General features: G+C 34.9%; 1 protein-coding gene across 1 annotated transcript in view; it reads right to left on the bottom strand.

The window, feature by feature from the left end:
• Positions 1–25,780, bottom strand: part of LOC122734474 (solute carrier organic anion transporter family member 4C1-like) — a 120,970-nt gene that overhangs the window by 20,057 nt on the left and 75,133 nt on the right. Inside the window, 2 exon segments of the mRNA XM_043975318.1 lie at positions 2,179–2,369; positions 22,525–22,678. Of these exon segments, the coding sequence (XP_043831253.1) occupies positions 2,179–2,369; positions 22,525–22,678 (345 nt within the window).

Here is a 25,780-nt window from a genome sequence, read left to right as displayed (position 1 = left end):
TGGCTCTAACATCTTACTTCTGTAACCAGGGAAAGTCATTTAATCTTTCTAAAATGTTAGTTTTCTCATATGTAAAATAGGCTATGATAGAGAAAGTGCTTTTTAAACCACAAAATAACTATAAAATTGAAATATTATTAATATTTTTATTCACACTGTGACCTGTCTAGTTCAGGGCATCAATACCTGTAGCTAAACTATATTAATAGCTTTCTAATTGGTCTTCCTATATCCAGCCTTTCTTAACTTTCATTCATACATTGTACAGCTGCCAAATAATTTTCCTAACAGACAGGTGTAGCCAGGTCACTCCCCAATGCTTATATAATAAAATATAAACTTCTTTAGTCTAGGATTTAAGACAATCAATTATAGCTCCAACCTACCTTTTCAAACGTATCTCACTATACTCCTTATATACACCCTATATTCAAGCTAAACTGAACTACTAGTAATTTTCCTGTCTCATCTTGCCTCTTTTAGACTCAATTTATTCTCACTTTCCAGTCCCTCCCTCCCTTCCCTCCTTCATTTCTGCTGATCAAAATTCTTTTCCTTCAAGGCCCAGTTTAAATGATACTTGATCCAAGAAGTATTCCCTCATAATCTCCCTCCCTCCCCACACCAACTGAAAATAATAACAACAGCTAGCATTTAAATAGTGCCTACTATGTGCCAGGCACCATGCTAAGTATTTTATAAATATTATTTCATTTGATACAACAATCTTGGGAGGTAGGTGCTATTATTATCTCCATTTCACAGATGAGGAAACTGAAATAGAAATTAAATGATAAAGTCACACCAGTACTATGTTTTCCAGGCCACATTTGAACGCTGGTCTTCCTATCTCCTTGCCCAGTGTTCTATCCACTGTACCACCTGGTGGTGGAAGCTTTCTCTTCTTTCAACTTCTTCAAATTTTTAATGATATTTTATACAGATCTCTGCTTTGTTTTTAACACATTCCACTTTGTATCATATTTTAAAAATTTTGTTTTATTGCCCTTTTTGAATAGGACGGTCCCTTAGGACAAAGATTTTTTTCTTCCAATTCATATTCTCATTATAAAAGTCAGTTGAACAATTCTCTCATTATTAATATCAAGGTATAAAATAGAGAGATATAAGCTCTTTGACACTGACATGAAGGGTATCTAGCACAGAGTCCAGATGGAAGTAGAGACTCCCCTACAGATGATGAGGCCCTCCAGATGAGGTCCTTCATTTCAACAAACTGTGCAACATCACAGAGCCCCTAAAATGAGATTGATGTGCAATTATTCAAAAGAGCTTGGTATCTATATCTACACAGGAAAAACCAAGAAAGCCTATTGTTCTGATTATGATATAAAGCTGGCTACATAATAGAACTAGTCCACAAGTGCTTATATTTATACACATATACATCATATATGTAAATGCATGTATGCACACACATATACATATGTAAATGCACAAAATTCTTTCTTATACCATTAGTTTTCTGGTGATACTACATGGCATTAAATCATGGAATACCATAAACTTTGCAAAATAAAAGTTGCTGATCATGGAAAAAGGAATGGAGAGAGCTATTGTGGACATAGGATGCTATATATTACTACCAATGAATTGTGTTCAAGAAGCAGTGTAAAAGATGCTATCAAAGGGATGGAAGGATGGAAGAAGCAATGGCTTAGTAATGCAGTGAGAATGAGTGAGACACTGATACTTATTTAATATTAAGAGATCTAAAAGGAGGAACCAAGTATTTTGAACAGATTCCCATGTAGAGAATTTAGAAAGACAGGAGCAAAAGTCATATGATAAGAAGGTGTAGATGGCTTGCTCATTTAAGTATTTAAGTATACCCAAATGCTTAACATAGCATCTGGCATATAGCAGGAACTTTATAAAATCTTTAAATTGCATTAAAATAGAATTTTACCATATTTGCTAATTTGTGATTTGTTTTCAAACAACAAGAGTAAGAAACAATTCAGATATGATATTGCATATTTCATGATTGGAAATAACTATAAAGCAGTTTTTGAGTTTTGTAACAATACTTATTCTTCTAAAATATGAAAAGAACTGATGATTCAAGTTTCTTAAGTCTACTAAAAATATTATGAATATTTCTCATATATAAATCTAGGCTAGAATATACAAAGACTATATAAATGAAATGCATACCTGAGGATGGCCACAGTAATTGGTGTACCAGCCATAAAAGTAAACACAACTGTAGCAAAGAAAAACGCAAAGAATATGGGTAAATTCTTGCATCTTGATTCACATTTCCCAGCTTGAGCATCTATGACATCACCCTCCACAGTTGATAGTAGTCGTTTCTTCTGTCCCACACAGGAACAATTATAATATACCTATGAACATTACAAATGTAAAACAAAGTTTTCATGAACATGACTGTCATATAAAATTATTCATAAAAATAAAATTGATTTAAATGAATAACTACGTAGGGACTAAAATATTTTTATCTGTAGGGATCACCTTCAAATTTAGGCCATTAAAGTTTAGAAAAGCATTCTGGATTCTTTCCTTCTTCAAAGAACACATCTTTACTATGTCAAGTATGGTGGCTTTAGCTAAATGTTTTTAATTTAAAATGTTTCCCTTTATATATTTTACTTCAATTCAGGAGAAATTTACTATCTAATAACTGCTACAAAAGGAATAAAGGGAAATAAGGAACATAGTTTTTTATCTCAAAAAAGAGAATCATTTAGTTGAAACAAGTCTCATGATAATGAGAGGGGAAATTAATGTCACCAAGATTTTTAAAAATAGAAAAATTTTTAAAAATTTAAATCACCAAATTCATCACTTTTGTTTGAAAGTATACTGGGGGCAGCTAGGTAGTACAGTGGATAAAGCAACAGCCCTGAATTCAGGAGCACCTGAGTTCAAATTTGGCCTCAGACACTTGACACTTACTAGCTGTGTGACCCTGGGCAAGTCACTGAACCCTCACTACCTCACAAAAAAAAGTATATGAACTATTTCATACTCACAGTCTCTCTCCTCTGCAAAGAGAGGAGAAAAATTATTTTTTCAACTCTGAATGTTTGTGATGAATTGTCTCAATTACACAGTATCCAGTTTCATTTTTTATTTAGTACTTTCTGATTAGATTCTTGTCATTATACATGATCTCCTGGTTTTCCTTACCTTCTCTCCAGAATCAGAATTCTTCATATGCATTATTTCTTATAGCACATTCTATTGCCCTCCATAACCATAATTTTTTTTAGTCATTTCCCAATCAATGGACACTTACTTGTTTGCAGTTCTTTGCTGCCACTAACAAGGCTTCTACTTATAATCTTTTGAATTGATATTTTTTCCTTCTTTTGACCTCATTGAATGGTATTTCTGGGTCAAAAGGTAACATTAATTAACATTTAAATTAAATATTTCAGCTATTTTAAAACTATTATTCTAAATTGCCTTAAAAATGATTAGATCAATTTATAGCTTCACCAAAAGTTTATTTAATGTGGCCACCTTTCTGCAACCTAACTATGTCCATCTTTTCAATGTGGGATAAAATTTAAGAGTTCTTTTGATTGGAATTTATCTTAGTGATTTGGAACAATCTTTTATTTGGTTGTTAGTAGTTTTCAAGAACTTCTGAGATGGTTCATACCCATTCACCACTTACTTGTTGGAGGATGGCTTTTGATCGTATATATTTATATTAGTTCCCTACATATTTTTAGTGATAGACCATTATCAGAGATATTTGATAATGCTTTATTCTCCTTATTTGCAATATTTGCTTCTCATTCTAAAAACATTGGTTTTTTTATGTAAATCTTTTTAATTTTATGTAACCTATCATTTATTTATCTATTTTATCTTTTATGATCACCTCTACCTTTTTTAATGAAAAATTCTCCTCCTAACCAAATTTGTAAAAGCTACCTCATCTTACTGGTTTCCATTTTTTCCTATGTTTGTGTTCTACAGATTCCAAAAGAATCTCTGGGTAGGTTTTGGTGGGGGGTGGGGGTGAGGGGTTCATCTAAGAATTTGGATGGATCTTTATATCTTTATTTTCACTAACTTCTAAAAGAAATGTATCATTTTCTTCAATTATGTATTTCTTTTTTATCTTTTTCAATTATGTATTTCTAAAAAGTCAGACATGATGGAGATGACTGAACAACAAAGGAAAATCAATAAATGCAAGTTAGGTTAGGTGTTTTTCTTTTCCTTAAAAGATATTAAAACCATCCTCAAGACTTGGTTGGCTCAGAAGATTAAGTGGCTAACACTATTGACATCATATCCTAAGTGGCCCAAGTACAAAGTAGTTCCAAGAAACTTCAGGAGCTTTTGGTAATGTTTGGCCAGTGGAAAACAATGGGCAAAACAAGCAAAGTTTCTGCATCTAACTGAAGAAACTTGAGGTGCCTTCAATGACCATCCTTGATGAATATCTTTTTTCCTGCTATGGCTAAGCAAGTCTCCTTTTGTTAACAATTAAATGAGAAAGGAATAATTAATTTAATTGCAGAATCAAAATTGAAATAATATGGTGATGGGCTATGTTCAGGGGTGTGCTAGAGTCAGTTTGAAATGACCCATGAGAGCTGACTTAAAAATTTTCAATGTTGAGTATTTATACCTCAAAAATCAACAAATGCTATAAATTAAGGTTTGATTTATTGTGTTGCAGATTGTTTAGAATGAAGAAAGTAATGGGAAAATGTTAATAATGTAGATTAAATTTAAAGCTGTATTGTTTGTACATTTTTTTCCCTGGATAACCAGCTGTTAAACATTTGCTAGGACACCCCTGAGTGCAGCTATCTAGGAATGAAAGATAATGAGCCCACTGAACTCAGAGGTGTTAAGTGCAGAGGAAGGTAAGCCTGAACTTGTCTTTATGCTTCTGAAAGTGCTTTGGGGGGATGCCTCCCAAAGATGGTGGTTGCTTAATGTGAAATGCTCCCCCCTTTTTTGGAAAAAGGTATTTACTAAGATGGCATAGTAAAAACATTTGGTACAAAACATGCCTACCCCTATTCTTAAGGAATTAGAAGGTAAACTACTTGGGGCTATTAAGAAAGGAGAGACTGAAGTGAGTATGCTCTGTGACCTTAAGAAATGTCCCTTGTAGATAACAATAAAAATTTAGTCCCTTCAGCTGTGGTGTCCTACTGGGGGAATCTCTTCAGAACATAGTTTACATTCAAAACAGTTTGGAAGTCTTGGATTTGGGGGATCAAAAGAGATTTTAACCTCACTAGAAATGTACAAATTCAGAAGAATAAATTTACATTCTATCCTTTCTGGGACTAGATGCCTTTGCTGGGATTAGATGCTGGGACTAGATGATCCGATGGTCATCATGACCAATTGCTTTTATAGAGGTCTCCTGAAAAAATGCCCCTCTCAGGCTTTAGGGAGTCATGTTTGTAGGAAATAGGGAAGTAACTTGTTTTAAACATTTTTGAAATAATGATATATTGAACCAGAAGTCCTAAGTCTTATAATTACATATGAACATAGTTAGCAAGTTGAAAGATCTCAACAGTGAGAAATAAAATCAAAGAATTTTAGGATTGTTTAACAACTTTTATGAAGAAATTGTGTGAGGTTTTATTTTTTTAATTTGTCATTTGAGATGCTAACTGGAATATTTCTAAATGACTTTATTGTAATTTTTGGTTCAAGATATCGAGAAAGATATTTGGTTCAAGACACTGGGAAAGACAATAAGGAAACTGTCCTTCAAAGGACAATGCCTAATTTTCTCTGGTAGCCTAGAGACTTTTCTGGATCTGTGCATATGGACAAATGTGCCAATTTCACCCTTATCTACTTACTGAGGACAGGCAGTGATGCTACGTTAGTTAAAAAAAGTTTCCATTCAATTCAGGACATATGGACAATAAGATGGAGGTTAGGATATTTTCTCTGATTCTCCTCACCTCTCAAAACTTTCAAAAACAGAAATTATGCACCAGAGATAAAGCAACTTCAATTATCTCCATGGTCTAGGATACCCAGAATCCAAAAGAAGATTAAAACACACACACACACACACACACACACACACACACACACACACACACACAAACCCATGAATTGATGCTCACTCATCTTAATCTCACTCAGAACTACTAGGAAACCCAAGGAACCAACACAGGCTTACAACAAAATCCACTTCCATGCCACCATCCCTCCCTCTTTCCAATACCAGGGAGACTTCAGCTCCAGGCTATGGAAGTTGGCATAGGTAAAGATGGCCAGGCAGGTGGCCATAGCTTCTCAGGAGCAAAAGCCTGCCAGGGACTATAACATGATGGCACCAGAAGAACAGGTACTGAAGCAGACAAACTCATAGCACCAATGTGGCAAAGGTCTGAACTGCCATCTTTGGTAGAAATCTAAGGAACAAAGGGAGTGGTATAAGACATCAGGATTAGACATTCTGTGTGTGAGAGAGGGGGTGGGGGGAGGAGAGAACTAAGATGCACTCATCTAAGCCTAAGGGAAGGAATACACTATCCTGCAGGGCTAGTTCTGACCATTCAAAAGTCACTTGGGGCAGAGATTTCCTTGGGCAATCCCCAAGGAAACCATGACCATCAGAGGGGACAGAGTCAGAAAGTGAACAGAGGAAAATTGGGGTGGGGATGGGGAAGACTGAAATTACTAAATATCTCAACAAGAAAAAACCCTCAAATACCTTGAACAAAAGCAGATAAATTAACAGGGAATGAAATGTGGCCTCCAGATACAGTAAATGAAACAAAGAAAATAAGCCAACATATGATGAGACAGAAGACCTGGTAGAATGAGGAGAGAAGATGGAACCATGACATGCTGTTTCTGAATGGTTAAGAAAAGAATTGAGAATTATAAAGGCAGAATTTGTGGCCTATACAGAAAAATAATGGGCAGATAAAACAATACTCTACAATCTGTTGCTAACAAGAAACATATTTAAAAATGAAGACATATACAAAATAAAACTGAGGAGACAGGGAAAAATTTACTATGTATCAAATGAATCCAAAATAGTAGGAGTTGCAATCATCCTGAGAACAGAAAGATCAACACCCTCCCGCCCCCAAAAAAACAACCACAAAACCACACCACAAAAAAATCAAAATATACAAAGGGATGATAAACAAGGAAACCATTATGTTGAAAGGAACCATAAACAACAAACCAATATTAATAATAACCATATATTCCAAATGCCTTAGTATATAAATTTGCATTGGAAACATCTGAGTTACAAGAAGACATAGACAGTAGTATAATCGTGACAGAAGATGGCAATATCCCTCTCTCAGTTTTGGATAAGTCAAACAGAAAGTTAAACAGAAGAGAAATATGGATCTGAATAAATTGCTGGGAAAAATAGACTTGAAGACTTGAGGCAGCTTCTAAATAGGACAGCAATACAGATAGATAGACAGACAGATGGATAGATAGATGATAGATAGTTTTATATATAGTCTCTATATATTCTTATAGTCTCTCTCTCTATATATATACACAACAATTGACTCTGTACTAGAGCACAGAGATAATGCAAATAAATGTAAAAGAGGCAGAAAGAGTTAATACATCATTTACTAACCATAATTCAATAAAAATAGTAATTGGTTCAGGGACCACAAACAAAAGATACAGATCCAAACTGAGACTTAACAATGAAATTCTAAATAATGAATGAGTCAGAGAATAAAGGGGCAGCTAGGTGGTTCAGTGAATAGAGTGCTGGGCCTGGAGTCAGGAAGACTCATTTCCCTGAGTTCAAATCTGACTTCAGACACTTACTAGCCATGTGACCCTGGGCAAGTCACTGCCTCAGTTTCCTTATCTGTAAAACGAGCTGGAAGAAGAAATATGAAAAACCACTCCGGTGTCTTTGCCAAGAAAACCCCAAATGGGGTAACAAATAGTTGGACGTGACTAAAAAAATGATTGAATAACAGCAACAACCTTGTTGGGCTCTATTAGGAGCAGCAAGGTGGCTCAGTGGATAAAATTCCAGGGTGGAGTCAGGAAGACTCATCTGCAGAAGTTCAAGTCTAGTATCAGATGCTTACTAGCTGTGTGATCCTTGGCAATTCACTTAACCCTGCTTGCCTCAGTTTCCTCATCTGTAAAATGACCTGGAGAAAGGAATGGAAAACCACACCAGTATCTTTGCCAAGAAAAGCCCAAATGGGACCACAGAGAGTTGGACATGTCTGAAATGACTGAACAACAACAACAAAAAAACAACAACAAAGAACAAATTATAGAACCAATTAATAACTATTGTAAGGAACTTAAATTCTAGCTATGATGTCTAAAATCTAACGAGTGGTTGCCTTAAGTTAGAAGCTTTAGCACCAGTCTTTGGGCATTAAGCATTTATTAAAGCATACTAGGTATTAGAAAAAAGAGAACAGGTGGAGTCAAGAAAAGGCCTATCTAGCCTAGAGTTCCAGCTTGGTCTGGTTCTTCCTCAAGTCCTCCACCAGGAGCCTACTTCAACCATGAACTCCTCTCAAACTGAGTGTGGAAGCTTTTTATAGGTCTGGAGCAGAGGCGGTCCTTACACACTGCTTCAAGCTGATTGGTAGGCATCATCCAAATCCATTGGTTCACTGGACTTGAAGGTGGTCTTGAGTTCAAAGTCCTTAGCTTCTGAGAACAATACCTTCTTAAGGGCTAGCCAGGTGCAGTTACAATCTAATTAACTTGAAGTAGGCTAATCAGAAAAGTCAATCACTCTCACTTAATTCAATCAGTTTAGATTAATCTCCAGGTGAGCCTCTGAGTATCTGCCAAATCCCATTATTTTCTCACACTATATAAAAGAAAATGACAATGATGAAATAACATACCAAACTTTTTGGATGCAACTAAAGCAGTCCTCAGGGGAAAAAATCATATCCTTACAAACACACATTAACAAAATAGAAAAAAATATATAAATGATCAGAATATGCATTTAAAAATTAAGAAAACCAACAAATAAACAAATCTAAAATAAGCAAAAAAAGGAGATATTAAAAAGTAGAGATGAAATAAATAAATTAGAAAAAACCCATAGAAATGAGTAGACTGGTTCTTTAAAAAAGACAGAATTGATAAATAATTAGCTAATTTGATGAAAAAGAAGAGAGTAGCAAATCAAACAAAAGAGCAAATGAGTAAGATGAAATGACAGCAAAACCAGAAGAAATTAAAAAATAGAAATTATTATGTAGTTACATGCTAAAAAAACCAAACAAAACTGAAAGCACAAAAGAAATACAGGAATACCTTCAAAAATGTAAAATATTCAAACTCTCAGGAGACCAGATAGAGGTCTTAAATAACCCAGTCTCAGAAAAGGAAATAGATTTGGCTATAAAGGAACTACCAAAAAGAAGGGAAAACCCTCCTGTTTCTGATCAATTCACATAAGAATTCTACCAAACTTTTAAAGGACAGTTAGTACTCAAAGCCTATAAATTATTCTAAAAAATTGAGAAAAACACTACTAAAAAAATTTCAAGATGAAAATACAGCCCTAATACTTACACCAGGTAAAGATAAAACACAGGAAGAAAACTATTGGCCAATATCATTAATTAATATTGACTCAAACATTTTTAACAAAATCTTGTCATGGGACAACAGTCATTTTTCCAAAAAGATATTCATTATGACCAAGTCAGATTTATACCAAGAATTCAAGGATAGTTCAACATTAGGAAAATAACATATTGTATCATATTAAAAAACAAAACATCTGAAACCACATGTTTTTCTTCAGAGATATAGAAAAATTATTTGACAAATAACTTACCCTTTTATGCTAAAAACCCTACAAAATATAGGCAATAAGGGATCTTTATTTAATATCCATAAAGCATCTATCTAAAACCAAAACCAAATATTGTGCGCAATAGGGTTACACCATAATATTTTCCAATAAATATGAAAGTGAAGCAAAAATGTCTTCTCTCCCAACTATTATTTGATATACTTCTGGAACTAGAAATAGTAATAAGATCAGAGAAAGAAGTTAAAGTGATAAAGACAGGGAAAGAGGAGATAGAACTATCCCTATTTGCTGATGATTTACTTGGAAAATTCTGGGTTATCAACAAAAATATTAATTGAGATAATAGCTTTAGTAAAGCTATATACTACAAAATAAATCCTCAAAAATCAACAGCATTTTTATTTAATACCAATAAAACACAAGACGCAATAATAGAAAGAGAAAATTCATTATAAGTAACTGCAAAATGAATAAAATATCTTGAGATTCATGTCCCAATGCACACAAAAGACTTTTATAGATTCAATTACATATTGCTCCTTAAAGAAATAAAGGACAACTTAAATAGCTGGAAGAAATATTTAGTTCACATGGTTAGGACATGCCATTAAATAAAAAAGACAGGACTTCCAAAACTATTTAACTTAATTACCAATGTATACTATCACATTACTGAGTAGATGCTTTAACACATTTGATAAAATAATAACAAAATTCATTTGGAAAAACAAAAGATCTAGAATATCAAGGGAAATGATGAAAAGAATTAGGGATGAAGGGGGAATAGCACCTCCAGACCTCAAACTATATTAAAAGTAGCAATCATCAAAACCATCTGGTATTGGTTAAAAAATAGAAATAGGTCAATGGGACAGACTAGACAAGGAAGATTCAGAAATAACAGAACTTAATAACCCAGTATTTGATGAAGTGTAAAGCTTAAATTATCTGGAGGAAAAAGAAACAAACTAAAACTTTTCATTTGATGAAAAATCCTGGGAAAATGTAAAGCAGTTTGGGAGAAATTAAACTTAGACTAACACCTTATACTAGATTCCATAATACATTCTAAATGGATACACTATCTTATTATTATAGATCCCCATACTGTAAAAAATGAGAAGAGAAACAAATTATGTACTTTTCACAGTTATGGTCAGGAGACATAATCTTAAACAGATAAAGGCAATTGCAAAAGAAAATATAGATAACTCTGATATATGAATCTGAAAAGTTTTTGCACAGAAAAAAATGATGTAGCTAGGATATTAAGGAAAGTGGTTGAATAGGAAAAATATTTTTATTATATTCTCTAATTAAAATTTAGCATTCAAGATATATAAACAATATATATACATATTGAACATATATAGACACATGCATCTATATATAAATATTTTTAAAATATGCATATATATAATTAATAGTCATTCCTCAGTAGATAAGTCGTCAAAGGATTTGAACAAATAATTCTCAAAAGTATTCACAAACACATGGATGCTCCAAATCACTAATCATAGGAGAAATGGAAATCAAAACAACTCTCAGGTTTTGTCTCATACCCTGAAAATTGACCAAAATGACCAAAATGACCAAAATGGCAATAGTCAATGTTGGAATTGTTGTAGAATAATAGGCACACTAATACACTGTTGGCTGAGCTGTGAAATGGAAAGCATTTTGCAAATAAATCAACTAAAATATTCATACCCTTTGAACCAGAGACTCCATTTCTGGGCTTATACCCCAAAAATCATCAATACGAAAAAAAAAATCTCTATATACTTAAAATTATTTATAGCAGCACTTTTTGTGACAGCCAAGAAATGAAACAAAGTAAATGCCCATTAAATGGGAAACACTTAAACAAATGATGGTACTCATGTACTCATATAATAATAGAATATTACTTTGCTGTAAGAAATGATGCATGTGATGAATACAGAGAAGCATGGAAAAATCTTTATGAACTGGTAAGAAAACAATATACCCAATAACTATAACAAGGTAAATGGAAAGAACAACTACACTTCAAAAATTTAAAGTAAATGTAACAAAAGAATAAAGATCAAGCACAATTCAAATGAAGAGCTATTAAAGGATACCTCCTTAACTCAACCGTTCATTGAACTAGGAAGTCCATAATTATTATACATTACACATTTTCAGGCTTTTTTCTCTCTATTGATCAGTCGTGTTGATTTTCTTTCCTCACTAAAAATAGTATTTGTTATATAGTATGGCTCTCAGGGAAGGGAAGGGACACAGGATAATAACAATGATGTAAGAAACAAAAGATATCAATAAAAACTTATTTTTAAAATGTTTCTACTTCCAGCCTTGAACTGTGATCCCTCAGTCTCTCTGTTTTTGTCTCTTTGTTCCTCTGTCTCTCTCTGTCTCTTTCTCTCTCCCCTCCTTCCTTCCCCCCTCCCTCTTTCCCTCCACAAGTCAAAGAACTTGATCTTGAAGATCAAAAATTGTCATACAATTACAGAATTATTGTTCTCTTAGAAAATATCAGAAAAACACCAATTTTGGAAAATAATATAAGAAAACAAACATATTGGAATTAAAAATCAATAGAATCTGTAGGATATTGACAGTGAGGAACCTCAGATTTAATAAACCCAGATGTCCCTGAGTTTCAGAACTACAGATTTTGACCATCTCTTTACCTGCAATCTGCATTCTGGTCATTATCCCCATCCTGCCTTTCCCTCTTTCCTTCTCTCCACACACACACACATACACTGGAACCCAGGACTCTACTTGTGAGACAAAGGCTTGAGGTAGATGAGCTTTCACCTTTTCTAGCTGGAACCAGACCTCCCACTATTTCAAAGCCATCATTATACCACCATGTCACTTAAATCTCCTCACCCCACTCTTTTTCAGCTCCTCTTTATGTGCTTTCTCATTAAAATGAAAGCTCCCTGAAGGTAAATACTGTCTCATTTGCTTGCATTTATATCTCTAGCACTTAGCATTGCTTTTAGTAAATGCTTAAGAAAAGTTCTTTCTTTCAGAGTGTAGGGCAAAGTGGGCACATGTGGCAAAGGGTTAACTCATAGTTCCTGGTTGCTATGAGATCTTTTCTCGTATTTGTGGGGTGTTCAAGAAGTTCTCCTTAACCATGGTGTATCTGCATTCATATTTCCTTTGCACCTGATACAAATACAAATACTACCTCTAGCTGATCCAGGGAAATCACTAAGATGCTGATGGTAAGATGAGAAGGTCGTGTGAAAATTCAATCCAATCCTCACACATATACAAATACAAAATGCTCTTTACATAAATTAAGGATGACAAGTAATTTCAGTGATATTAATTGTTTGTGGTTACTATTTAAATTAATTTACATATTTAGTGTTAAAGCAATCATATAATGAAATTATATAACTTGAAAAAGTAGTAACAGAAGTCATCTGAAGGCACAAAAGGCCTAGAAATAAATTTTTAAATGTAGAAATGAAGGTGGCCTATTTAAAAGTATATTATAAAGCAGGAAATGAAACTATCTGGTATTGGTTATATTGACAGGAATATATATGAGAACAGATTAGATAACCAAGGACCAAAAGAGATCAAACACAGTAGTTTACTAAAAAAACAAGAATACAAAACATTGTGGGATTGATTTCCTATTAAGAAGTGCTGGGAAAAGTTGAAATAAGTTTAATAAAAAATGCATCTATATCACACAATAAACTCCAAATGGATTAACAACCTAAATGAAAAATTGAAAGGTGAATGAAAGGTGCCTTTCAAAAATATGGTTAGGAAGAGAACTAATATTGAAACAAGGAGAGATCACAAAAGACAAAACCGACTATTTTTATTATTTAAAAGAGGCACTCTGGTATAGTGTATAAAGAACTGTTCTCAGAATCAGAGAGATCTGGGTTCAAGTTCCAGCCTCTGGCACATACTGGCTCTGTATCTAGGCAAATCATTTAATTTCTCAGGGCCTCAGGAGATTCTTAAAGTACAAGTTGCCAGATAACAGAGATATAATTATCAATCCATCAACAAGCATCTATTTGCCAACCACTATAATAGGTGCTAGGCAAATAAAGAGAAAACACAAAGAGTCCCTGCTCTCAAGGAGCTTATATTCTAATGGGGAAGGATTCATCCACATATACAGGTATATACAAAATGCATACAAAACAAAAGCAAGAAAACCTGGGTAGGAGTTTGGGGGAGACAAAAGTAGTAATAGTTGGGGAAATAAGGAACTATCTCAAATAGAAGATGGCAATTGAGCTAAATCTTTAAGGAGAGAAGTGATTCCAAATGGTGATGGTGAGAAGGGAGAACATCTTAGGTACAAAGAAAACCAGGTACAAATACACTGAGACAGTGATTATATGTCTTGTATGAGGAACAGCAAGAAATTCAGTATAGTTGGAAGATAGAGGGTGTGGAGGGAAATGATATGTATTAAGTCTGGAAAGGGTAGAATGGAGTCAGTTTGTGAAAAGCTTTAAATGCTGAACTAGGGAATTTATACTTGATCCTAGAGATGAGGGAAATATGCAAGTTTATTTAGTAAAGGGATGACATGGTCAGATCTGTGCTTTATGAAATCAACTTGGTGGCTGGAATGGAGTGGGGAAAAACCTGAAGCAGGGAAACCAGGAAGCTACTGCTCTAGAACAAGAGAGAAGCAGTGAAGTTCTGAAGTCATTGCTGGATAAATGGAGCCAAGAGGTGGATAGCAAGAACCAAAGAGATAAAAATGAAACAAATTAGTAAATTCTTCATTTACCACCCAGTTGTCCTCCTCTGGACTTCTCCCTCATGCCTCTAGGAACCTGATCATAAGGAACCTCATTATCCTGCAAGATGGCATTTGACATGGTACTCTCACCTCTTCAGTATCCTCTGCTCCTCTGACTGGATGGTAGAGAGAGGAGCTCCACCAGAATTTCCATTTAAGGTGACTGTCCAGGCCAACCATCTCCTCATTTCCCATCTAGCTGCACTCTTCTGTACTTCTTCATCATGCTCTGTCCAGCTTCCTTTTGTGTGTTGTCTTCTTTTATTAGATTATGAGCTCCCTGAGGGTAGGAACTATTTTTCTTTTTCATATTTGTATCCCCAGGGTTTGGCACAGGTATAGCACACAGTAGACACTTAATAAATGTTTACTTACTGACTACTTGGATATGTGGGGTGAGTGAGAGAAAGGAGTTGAGGATGGCGCTGAAATTTTGAACCTGAGTGAATGGAAAGATTGTGGTTTCATTGACAAAGGAAAGTTTGGAAGATGGGTGGGTTTAAGGGAAAAGACAACAAGTTTCAGATTTAGACATGTTAAATTTTAGATGTCTATGGGGGTATCTAGTTTCAACTGTACAAAATTAGTTGGTATTAAGTACTAGAACTCACAAGGTATACTAAGATTAGAAAGAATAGTTCTCGGAATCAGCTACATAGATATGATAATGAAATCCATAGGAGCTGATGACATTCCATGAAAGAATATAGGGACATATTTTATATATGTAAAAATATTCTTGAAATAGGTCATTCACTGGGCCCGACTGATCAGTCTACCAAAGGGATCAAAAAAGTGATACAAAAGGATACAAAAAAAGGTTTAAAACTTCTGATCCCTATAGGATGAGAGAGTACTCAACAGTATCAAATGATATAGAGAGGCTAAGAAACATAAGAACTAAAAAAGGTCATTAGTTTGGAAATTGGAAAATCATGCATAACATTGCAGAATAAGGCCAGGAGTCAGATATTATAGGGTTTAGAGGAAAATGAGGAGTAAAGGACGTGAAGGCAATGGATATAAACAGCTTTTTAAAGGAGTTTGCAAGAAAAAGGGAGGATACCTATAGGACAATAGCTAATGGGGGTAGTAGGATCCAGTGAAGATTTTTTTTTTTAATTTAGAAAACAAGGCTGTGTTTGTAGACATCAAGTGGAAGAATCAATAGTTAGGGAAAGACTTAAGATCATAGAGAGGGGTGTGATCAAAGTGGTAGCAATAGTATAGAGAAGAGGGGAGGGGATAGTGTTTAAGGGTATAAATAGAAGGATTGCTTCTAATGAAGACAGGAGCTACCTCTTCATTAGAGAGAGGAATAAAGGAGGAGATAATGATGAAATTGAAGAAGATGATATTGAGGAGAAGAGGAGCTCACAGTAAATGGTCTCATTTTTTTCTCAGAAAAGTATAAAATAAAGTCCTCAAATGAGAGGGGAAGGATGTACTGTAAGAAATTTGAGAAAAAGTTGAAACAGCCACTGTGGAAAATGAGATGGAAAAATCCATTTGAGGGGAAGAAAGGGATTGCTTTGATACAGTACTGCAGTACAGCTGAGATTAGATCATGTAAGTCTATAGTGGACAAAGTCAGCAAGATGGTATGACTTCTTCTAGCTCTGTTTAGTAGGACATGAGTAGGAGCAATGCAAGCCAGTGCTGGGGTTTCTCAAAGCATGAATGATAACAGAATGAGGAGCAAAGGTAGGAGAGCGTGTGGAGTTATGAAAATTAACTGGAGGGGGGAGATACAGCATGGAGGATATTCAAGAGGTGACCAGGAAATAAAAAGAGGCCCTGGGGGAGCAGACCTATCTTAGCGTAGTGGGTATCAGTATAGTGGGACTCCAGGGTGACAGTTCCAGAAATGAGAGAGTAAAGACCTCTAGGGCATGGTTGCTGATCTAGGAAGCAGGGTGACTAAAGAGAAGATGACTAGGGAGTGAAGTAGTGATATGAGAATAAAAAAAAAGTAGTGAAATTTTAAGTTGTATAAAAGGGATAACAGTGTCTAGGGTGAGGAATGTGATAATGTCACTGTACCAGCTCAGAAAACATGTGGAGTACTGTCTTTAATTGTGGGTGCTATTTTTAGGGGGGAAGGCACTGTATTATAAACATCAAGATGTTTATATACAGAAGAAGTACTTGCTTGACCCTAGAGAAAAGAATTAGGAGCAATGGGCAGAAGTTGCAGCAAGACAAATTAGAGCTATTAAAAACTAAAAGTGGCTGTCTTGGGGAATCATGGAGGTCTTTAAGCAAAGGCTAGATAACTAGTTTTGGGGTGTGTTTTGAGGGGATTCTTGTTTATATAAGGGTTGAAACAAAAAGATGCTAAGATTCTTTTTAATTCAGAGGTTCTATGATCCACAACTCTCTGCAATCTGGCCCACAACTCCAGTACTACCCTAAAATTGCTCTTACCAAGGTTACGAAATATTTCTTAACTACCTGTTCTCAGTCCTCTCTCTTTCTGTTGTCCATAATAGCTAGTAGTGTCAACCACCCCTTTCCTTGTAGATATGCTTGCAGTTCTTGGTTTCTGGGACAATGCTCTCTCATGGTTCTTATCCTTCTGAATCATCTTTGCCGAATCAATTAGCCCACCAATTACAAAAGTTTATTAAGAACCTACTATATGGGTAGCACAGTGGATAAAGCATTGGCCCTGGATTCAGGAGGATCTGAGTTCAAATCCAGTCTCAGACACTTGACACTTACTAGCTGTTTGACTCTGGGTAAGTCACTTAAGCCTCATTGCCCTGCAAAAAAAAAAAAGAACCCACTATATGACAGGCACTAGAAATACAAATACAATAAACGAAAAAATTACTACTCAAAAAGATACAGCTAGGTGGCACACTTATAGAACACTGGGCTTGGAGACAGAAAGACCTGAGTTCAAATCCTATGTTAGGCACTAAATAACCATAACCATATGAACCTGGAATAAGAAGGTTAGAATCAATAACCTTTAATATCCTATAAGGATCTTTCTTTCTAATGGGGGAGCCAACAAATACATGACTATATATAGAATAATTATTAAAAATTAGAAACACAAGTTAGTAGAACACAAAGCAGTTTGAGAGGCAAGGCAGTAGTAGTTGAAGGAACATCAAGAAAGAACTCATGTGGAACTTGGTGCCTGCTTCCTTTTGAAGGAAGAGAGAAATTCTAAAGTGGGATTGAAGACGGAGAATATTTCAGGAATAAGGAATAGCTTTGCAAAAGCACAGAGATAGGCAATAAAATATAATGTATGACGAATGGAGATAGTTTGGAAGAATTTGAACTTTGTGAATGGTTTTAAAAGCTAAACAGAGGAATTTATATTTTACCCTGGAGTTAATAAAGAGGTAATAAATTGGGTAGGGGAAGTAAGATGTCCAGATTTGTAAGTAAGAAAATCATTTTGGCAACAGTATGAAGGGTGGACTATAATATGGAGAGATTTGAGACAGAGAGAACATTTGGAATGTCATTGAAGTAAGTTAAGTAAGAGTTTATGAGGGCCTGAATGAAGATGGTAGTTGTAGGAACTGAGAGAAAGGGTCATATTATAGAGATGTGGAGGTATATATGGCAAGATTTGGCAACTTCTTAGATATGATGGGTGAATAAGGAAGAAGAATCAAGACTAACACTGGGGTTATGAACTTGGCAGACTTATAAGAATTATGGTTCCTTGTGTGAGAAATAATTATTAATAACCAGTATCATGGGGAAATTCATCTCTCCCCCTTATTTTTTTTGCTAATGCTATAATTTTGTCTTCACCTTTGTTACCGACAGATTTGGACTCACTGTCTCACACCAGACCCAGTGAAAGTTAGTGTGCTGGGGCAGCTAGGTGGCACAGTGGATAGTGCACTGGCCCTGGATTCAGGAGGACCTTGGTTCAAATCCGGCCTCAGACCCTTGACACTTACTATCTGTGTGACCCTGAGCAAGTCACTTAACCCCAATTGCCTCACCAAAAATAAAAGAAAGAAAGAAGGAAAGTTAGTGTGCTGCACTCAGCTGGGTGGGATCTACATTCTTTGAATTGACTACCTTATACAGATATTTTCCAAATCCAGGGGACTCTAAGTCCTTCATCTTAATGTAAGCCACCTTCAATTATGTGAACCAATGAGATTTGATTGCTGTTTAATGGATCACCTATTGTCCAAAAGGTGAAGAAGTAGCCACGTGTCTCTTTGAACTATGTGAGGTTATGGAGCCATTTTTGTCAGTCTCTTATTGGTTGTGATTGATAAAATTGATTATAATTTACCCAGAATTTTGTCTCTTGTAATTATTTTATTCATCACAGTTGACAAATGTAGGAAAGTTTGGAAAGACAAGTTGGGTAGGGGGGTGGAAAGGCAGGCAGATATAATAATTTCTGTTTTGAACATGTTGAATTTGAGATTTCTGTGGAATGTACAGCTTGATATCTTGGTATCCCATCTGCAATTGGTGATGAAGGACTAAAGGTCAGTGGCTAAAGAGACTGGGGCTAAATATATTGATTTTTTGATAATTGTCATAGGGATGGCAATTAGACTCATGGGAGTTGATAAGGCCAATAAAGAAAGGGTATAAATTAAAAAGAGAAGGGAGGCTAGAAAAAAAATCCCTGATTAGATAAAGTAGGAAGAAAATCAGATGAGTGTAGTGTCACAAAAGCCTAGAATGAAGATAATGGTTAATAGTGTCAAATGTAACAAATGATAAGGATAAGGAGTTTGGGGGGGGGGGGCGGGGAAGACCACAAGATTTGGCAATTAAGAAGTTATTATTGGTAACTTTGTAGAAAGTAGTTTCAACTTAAAAATAAGATTCAAAGCTGTACCACAAAGGGTTGAGAAGTAACTGTGATGAAGAAAAGACAACAAATACAGGCAGATATTTCAAGGAGTTTGGCTGAAGAAGGGAAGAAAGATATGGTGCATAGTTTTAAAGGATAGGAAGACCTAATGAAGGGTGTTTTTTAAGGATGGGGAGATGTGGGTATATTTAAAGTAAGTAGGGAAGGGGAGTAAGAAACAGAGAAAAAACAAAAAATGAATGAAAAATGAATGAAATTAAACTCTGCTGGAGAATACAGGAAACAGTGGGGTTAAGGGAACACACAGAAGACTTACCTTTGGCAAAGAGAAAACAATCTCTGTCAGAGAGTATGGGAATGAAAGAGAGAATGGGAGATGACAAGATGCTTTGAAATGAAGAGAATGGAATAAGTAGAAGTCCAAATAGACTCAATTTTATCACTAAAGTAAGGGGTAAGGTTTTCAGGTGAGTGAGGTGAGAGAAGATGGGTGGGAGGCTTGAGGAGAAAAGAAAACATTCTGAATAGTTTCTATGTAGTTCAAGAGGGAATCGGTTACAGAAGAATAAAAGGATTCCCTTGTAGCAGTAAGTGACCAGTTGAAGTTAGATCACATGAATTTATGATTCATGTAGTCAATAGAGTTGTGTGCAACCATATGAGTTGGGGCAGAGAAGGCAGATGGTGGGAGAAATCCAGGGGTGAATTTGACAAGTGATGAATGTCAATAGGATAAGGGGTTGAGATATTTGAGAGTGGAGGACAATGTAGAGTAGAATTAACTAACTATAGAGTCTAGGTTAGAAAGAGAGGAAAGCAAAGTTGGAGTAGTGATAATAGCCTGAAAATGTACTGACAGGTGGGGGGGAACTGGAAGTATCAATTGTAAAGGGCTAAAATTCTAGCTAGTCTTTCTAAAATAGCTAATGAGTAGTCGCCAATAAATTATAAGCTTTAGCAAGAGTCAGACTTTTAAGCATTTATTAAGGGGAATAAGAATTTGGTGAAGAGAGAGAGAAAGAGGCCTGGATTCAGCTATCTGTCTCGGGGAGCTACAGTTCTCCTGCTCCGCTCTCCATGAGAGTCCTGGTGAAAAAAAGCAAGAGAATCAGCCTCACCCCTTCTTCCTCCCACAAGCAAACGTCACTTCCTGATGCCAAAGAAAAGCCACATGGCTTGCCCTCAGATGCTTTCTCCTCATGGTGGAGCTTTCCTACAGTAAGTCTCCAGCAAGTGGCATCATTCTAATTGTTACACAATGAATAATTATGCATTTTGTGCACCATAATCTCATTCTTTCCCAAGTTATTATTCTGGACCCTCTTCTGTCTGCCCTAACCTTTCCTTTCTTTCTTCATTTCTCTTCTCTATATTTTCTCAATAATCTCATCAGTTTTTATGAGTTCCATCACTTCAATGAAGATGACTCCCAATCATATATATACACACATACATACACATACATATACATACACATACATATACATACACACACACACTCTCACACACACACATATGCACTCTCTATTTCCCTCTTAATTCTAGACCCACAACAACAATTGTCTGTTTGGATATCTCTATTTGGATGCACTATAGATATTTCAAACTCAACATTTCCCAAAATTAATTAATTTCCATGTCCTATTCACATTTTCTTCAATTAATGTCTCTTCTAAACTTCATTATTATTGAGAGCACCACTAACTTTCAAGTCACCTACATTTAGCAACCTCAGAATTATCCTTTACTTTTTGCTCTGCTTTACTCCCTACATATAATCATTTATCTGGATTTGTCAGTTCTGTTTTCCCAAGATTCCTACAACTATTCCTTTTATTTCTAGTCACAAAGCTGATCCCTAAATTGAAGCCTTTATATCCTGCCTGAGCTAGTATAACTACTTTCTAAATGGACTCTTTCCTTCAATCTCTCTCATCTCCAAACCATTCTTCAGTCAGCTGCCAGAATCATGTTTCTAAGGCAGATGCCTGACAATATCACTTCCCTGCTTAAAATGTCTCAGTGGTTCCAGAGAGACAGACTTTAAATGTGAGGCAGTAGAAATTGTATATCCAATTTGTTGTCAAATTTTGTTATCTCTTCCTTCACATCTCTCATGTTATCTCTTTATCTCAACTCATATGTTGATCCAGGCCATGACAGCCCTTTAACTTGGTGACTACAATAGTCTTCTAATCAGCCTGCCTCTAATCTGTCCTTATTCCAATTCACCATCATTCATTCAGTTATCAAAGTGATTTTCCTGAAGTGTAGGTCTTACCATAATCACCTCCCTCCCTCTCTCTCTCTCTCTCTCTCTCTCTCTCTCTCTCTCTCTCTCTCTCTCTCATACACACACACAAACACACACACACACACACACACACACTCAGTAAAATCCAATGGCTCCCAATTATCTATAGGATCAAACATAAACTTTTTTCCCATGCCTGTAATTTTCTCTCTTATAATTTCTACTTTTTGCCTTCCCTGGCTTCAGAGGCTTAACTAAAATCCCACTTTCTACGTGAAGCTTTTCCTGATGTCACTTATTGCTAGTATCAAGTATTGCTCTATTGATAATCTCCAATTTATCCTATTATCTATCTATCTATCTATCTATCTATCTATCTATCTATCTATCTATCTATCTATCTATCTATCCATCCATCCATCCATCCATCCATCTATCTATCTATATCTTGTAATTGTTTACATGTTGTCACCCTATTAGATTGTGAATTCCTTCAGAACAGGAGCTGTCTTCTGGATTTCTTTGGGTTCTCAGTGCTTAGCAAAGTGCCTGGTATGTAGCTAAATAAATGCTTGTAGATGGACTAATTGCTGTTAATTTTCCTGGACTAAAATGTTGAAAACCTGGGCAGAGGAAAATAACCCAACCTTGAAAACATATTTCTCTTGCATTACTACTCTCAACTTGTTGCTCTATAATATGGCTTTGGTAATACTACATAACAACAAAGAAGAAAGGTAAATTAAAAAAAAAAGCTAATCAAAATAGATGTCCACATAAATATGGTAGATTCCAAGCACTAAAAATATGCTGAAAAGATATTTCCTCACTGATGCTGAAGAAATAGTTTAAAAATGAATTACCTTTTGATGGTCTATTGTATTTGAAGACGTACAACCTGCAATGCAGGGAGAGAAATACTGGAGACTGTCTCTTCCACAGACAGGATAATAAAATGAGCGAGAGCAATTACACCTCAAATTACAAGGGGCTGTGATGTTTCCTATGCTTTCTGCTCTGTAAGAAACAAATTGAATCTCTGTTTTATAAGTTAATGGTCACTTTAAAATGTAGGTGTCCATCTAAAAATGAGATCACTACAGAACAGTCATGCTTAGAAGTCATATAGTTTACTGTAAGGATTTCTATTAATAAGCTTGACATTACTCTAAAGAAAAAAGATTCATTTACATTTTATTTATTGGATATATTAAATATTTTTATTAATAAAAAGGATTGCATAATTAGGCTATAGTATATGGTATAGTAGAAAAAGCACTGGCTCTGGTGTTAGAGCACCTGAGTTCAAATTTCATCTCTGATGATTATTACCTTTATAATTCTGGCAAAGCCATTTAAATTCCCTGTACTTCAGTTTCTTTAGTTAAGATAAGAGGTTGGATTAGAGGGCCTCTTAAATAATTTCTGATCCTAGATTTATCATTTTCTGATTAAATTTATGATTAATCAATCAATCAAGAAGAATTTATTAAGCATTTACTATGCACCAGGCACTGTGCTAGGTAATAGGGAAAGACAAAAAGGGAGATACCCCTTGAATTGAAGGAACTTATATTCTAATGGGGGGGGGGTTGATAATATGTACATTGTTTAGGAATATATAAAATAGGTAAAAGGTAACCTTGGGGGACAGTTATTATCAATTGGTGTATGTATAGGGGGAAGGAACCAGGAAAAATCTTGTGTATAAGTTTGGCTTGAACTCAGTCTTGAAGAAAATTAGAGATTTCAAGAGGTAGAAGGGTATTGCAGGCATAGCAGACGGCAGTGCAAAGACACAGAAATGGGCAGTCAAATAGTATAGTTGAAGAAGAGTCTAAAGGCCAGTTTTTGTGGACTATTTAGCATGAGTGAATGTGTGTATCTGTGTGTGTGGAGAGAGAGAGAGAGAGAGAGAGAGAGAGAGAGAGAGAGAGAGAGAGAGAGAGAGAGAGAGAGAGAGAGAGAGGTGTGAAATAAGGTTTGAAAGGCAGGTGTAAGGGTCAAATTGTGAAGAGTTTTAAAAGCCAAAGAACAGATTTTATATTTTATTCTAAAGGTAATAAGAAATCAAAGGAGTTTATTGAAGATGGGGGTGACAATGATCAGATATGTGCTTTTAGAAAATCACTTTGGCAGCTGTATAGAAAATGGATTGTAATGGAAAGAGGCTTGAGGCAGAGACACAATATAAGAGAGAGGCTATATCAATAGTCCAGCAGGGACTAGATAAGATTCTAGACTAGGATGTTTAAGTAGAGAAGAGAAGTATATGAGATCCTGTGGAGATAGAAACAAGATCTGGTAACCAGAGAAATATAAAAAAAGAACTTTTGAAGCTACTACACACATGCTGGTAAAGTTGAGAATTTAAAAGAAAAATGGACTTAAAACCATAAAGTACCTAAATTAAGAGAATATTAAAAAAAGATATTTTAAACAACCTTGTCTAAGGAAATGAAAATGAACTAGAAGTAAAGATCTTAAGAAAAACCTCTGGAACAGGTAGGTTTGTAAAAGAATCCTAAATCTGTAAAAGAAACATTTAAAGATCAATTAATGCTTAGGCCATAAAAATTTTCTCAAAAATTGAGAACAAAAACACTTTGACAAACTCCTTTTATAAAACAAGTATAATCCTAGTACCTGAATTAGCTACCCAAAGGATAAAGCAAAAAAAAAAGTTATACTTGAAGGTAAAGCAAAGACATAGAAATACTGATATATGTCACTAGTGAATAAAGTTAAATAAAATTCCAGCAAAATATTCATTATGATTACATTGTATTTAAACCACGGATTTAAGGATGGTCCAACAAAAGGAAGACAATTAAAATAATTAATCATGTCAAAAACAACAACAAAACCCCCACCACATCATAGATAATATTAATAGATTCAGAAAAAGTCCCTGACCTACTTTCATTTGTGTCCCAGACCCTACAAAGTATAGGTAAAAAGAGGGGTCATTTTTAATATAATAACAATATATAAAACAAAAAACCAGATTATATGCAACAAGGATATGATGGAAAATTTTCCAAAAATATGACAACCAAACAAGGATATCTTCATCCTTTACTGTCAGTTGACATAATTCTAGAAATGCTGGTTATAGCATTAAGAAAATTAATATCATCAAAGACAAATCAAAATCATCCCTATGTGCTGAAAATGGCATTTTATTTTATAAAGTCCTGGAGAATCAGTAAGGAAATTCACTAACGAAATAAACACCTTCTGTAATGTTTAAAGTTACAAAATAAATCAACCCCCCAAAATGGCATATAAGAATAACAAAATCCAGGAAGGAAAAAAAAGGGAAGGTTGTTTAAAAAATACCTACAAAACTCACATCTACCTAATCTACCTAGGCACACCCCAAATAACTATTAAACAATCATTAAAGAAATAAAGAGTGACTTAAATATGTTTGTGGTTGGGCTGCTCCAACATAATGTCATGACATTATCTAATTTACAGATGCCATATAATACAAATCTAAAGCAAAGCAAAATAACTGTATTCACTTTGAAGAAACACAGGATTAGAATGTCAAGGGAAATTTAAAAAATAGAATAAAGGGGGAATAGTGCTTTCAGATTTAAATTATATTATAAAACTGCAATCATCAGAACATTTTTGTATTGGTTAAATAATAGAAAGCACATCTGTGGAAGAGATTAGTTAAGAAAGAATCAGAAACAATCTCAATAACTCAGTGTTCAATAATCTGAAACATAGTAACAGAAATTATTTGACAAGAACTGCTGAGAAAGCTGATAATTAGGTTTAAAGAAAAAACTTACATAAAAGCTCAAAATATATATGAAAGATCTTAATCAAACCAGGCTTATATATGATCCCAAAAGATAAAATAGATAATATTATTACTACTAGTTATATCCTCCATTTACAGCAGCACTTTTTGTGGCAGCAAAGAACTGGCAACAAGGTTGATGCAAATAATTTGGGAAATGGCTAAAAAATTCTGGCATATAAGAAAAAATAATTTGAAGCATTCAGAGAAGCATGGAAAAACATATGAACTGATGCAAAGTGAAATAAGCTTAGAACTAAGTAAACATATTTAAGGAGTTCAACAATGTTAATTAGAAG

This window comes from Dromiciops gliroides, chromosome 1, assembly GCF_019393635.1.
Source record: "Dromiciops gliroides isolate mDroGli1 chromosome 1, mDroGli1.pri, whole genome shotgun sequence".
In the NCBI taxonomy this organism is placed as follows: domain Eukaryota; kingdom Metazoa; phylum Chordata; class Mammalia; order Microbiotheria; family Microbiotheriidae; genus Dromiciops; species Dromiciops gliroides.
The sequence above is the reverse complement of the archived record's forward strand: the minus strand, read 5'-3'. Positions and strand labels throughout refer to the sequence as shown.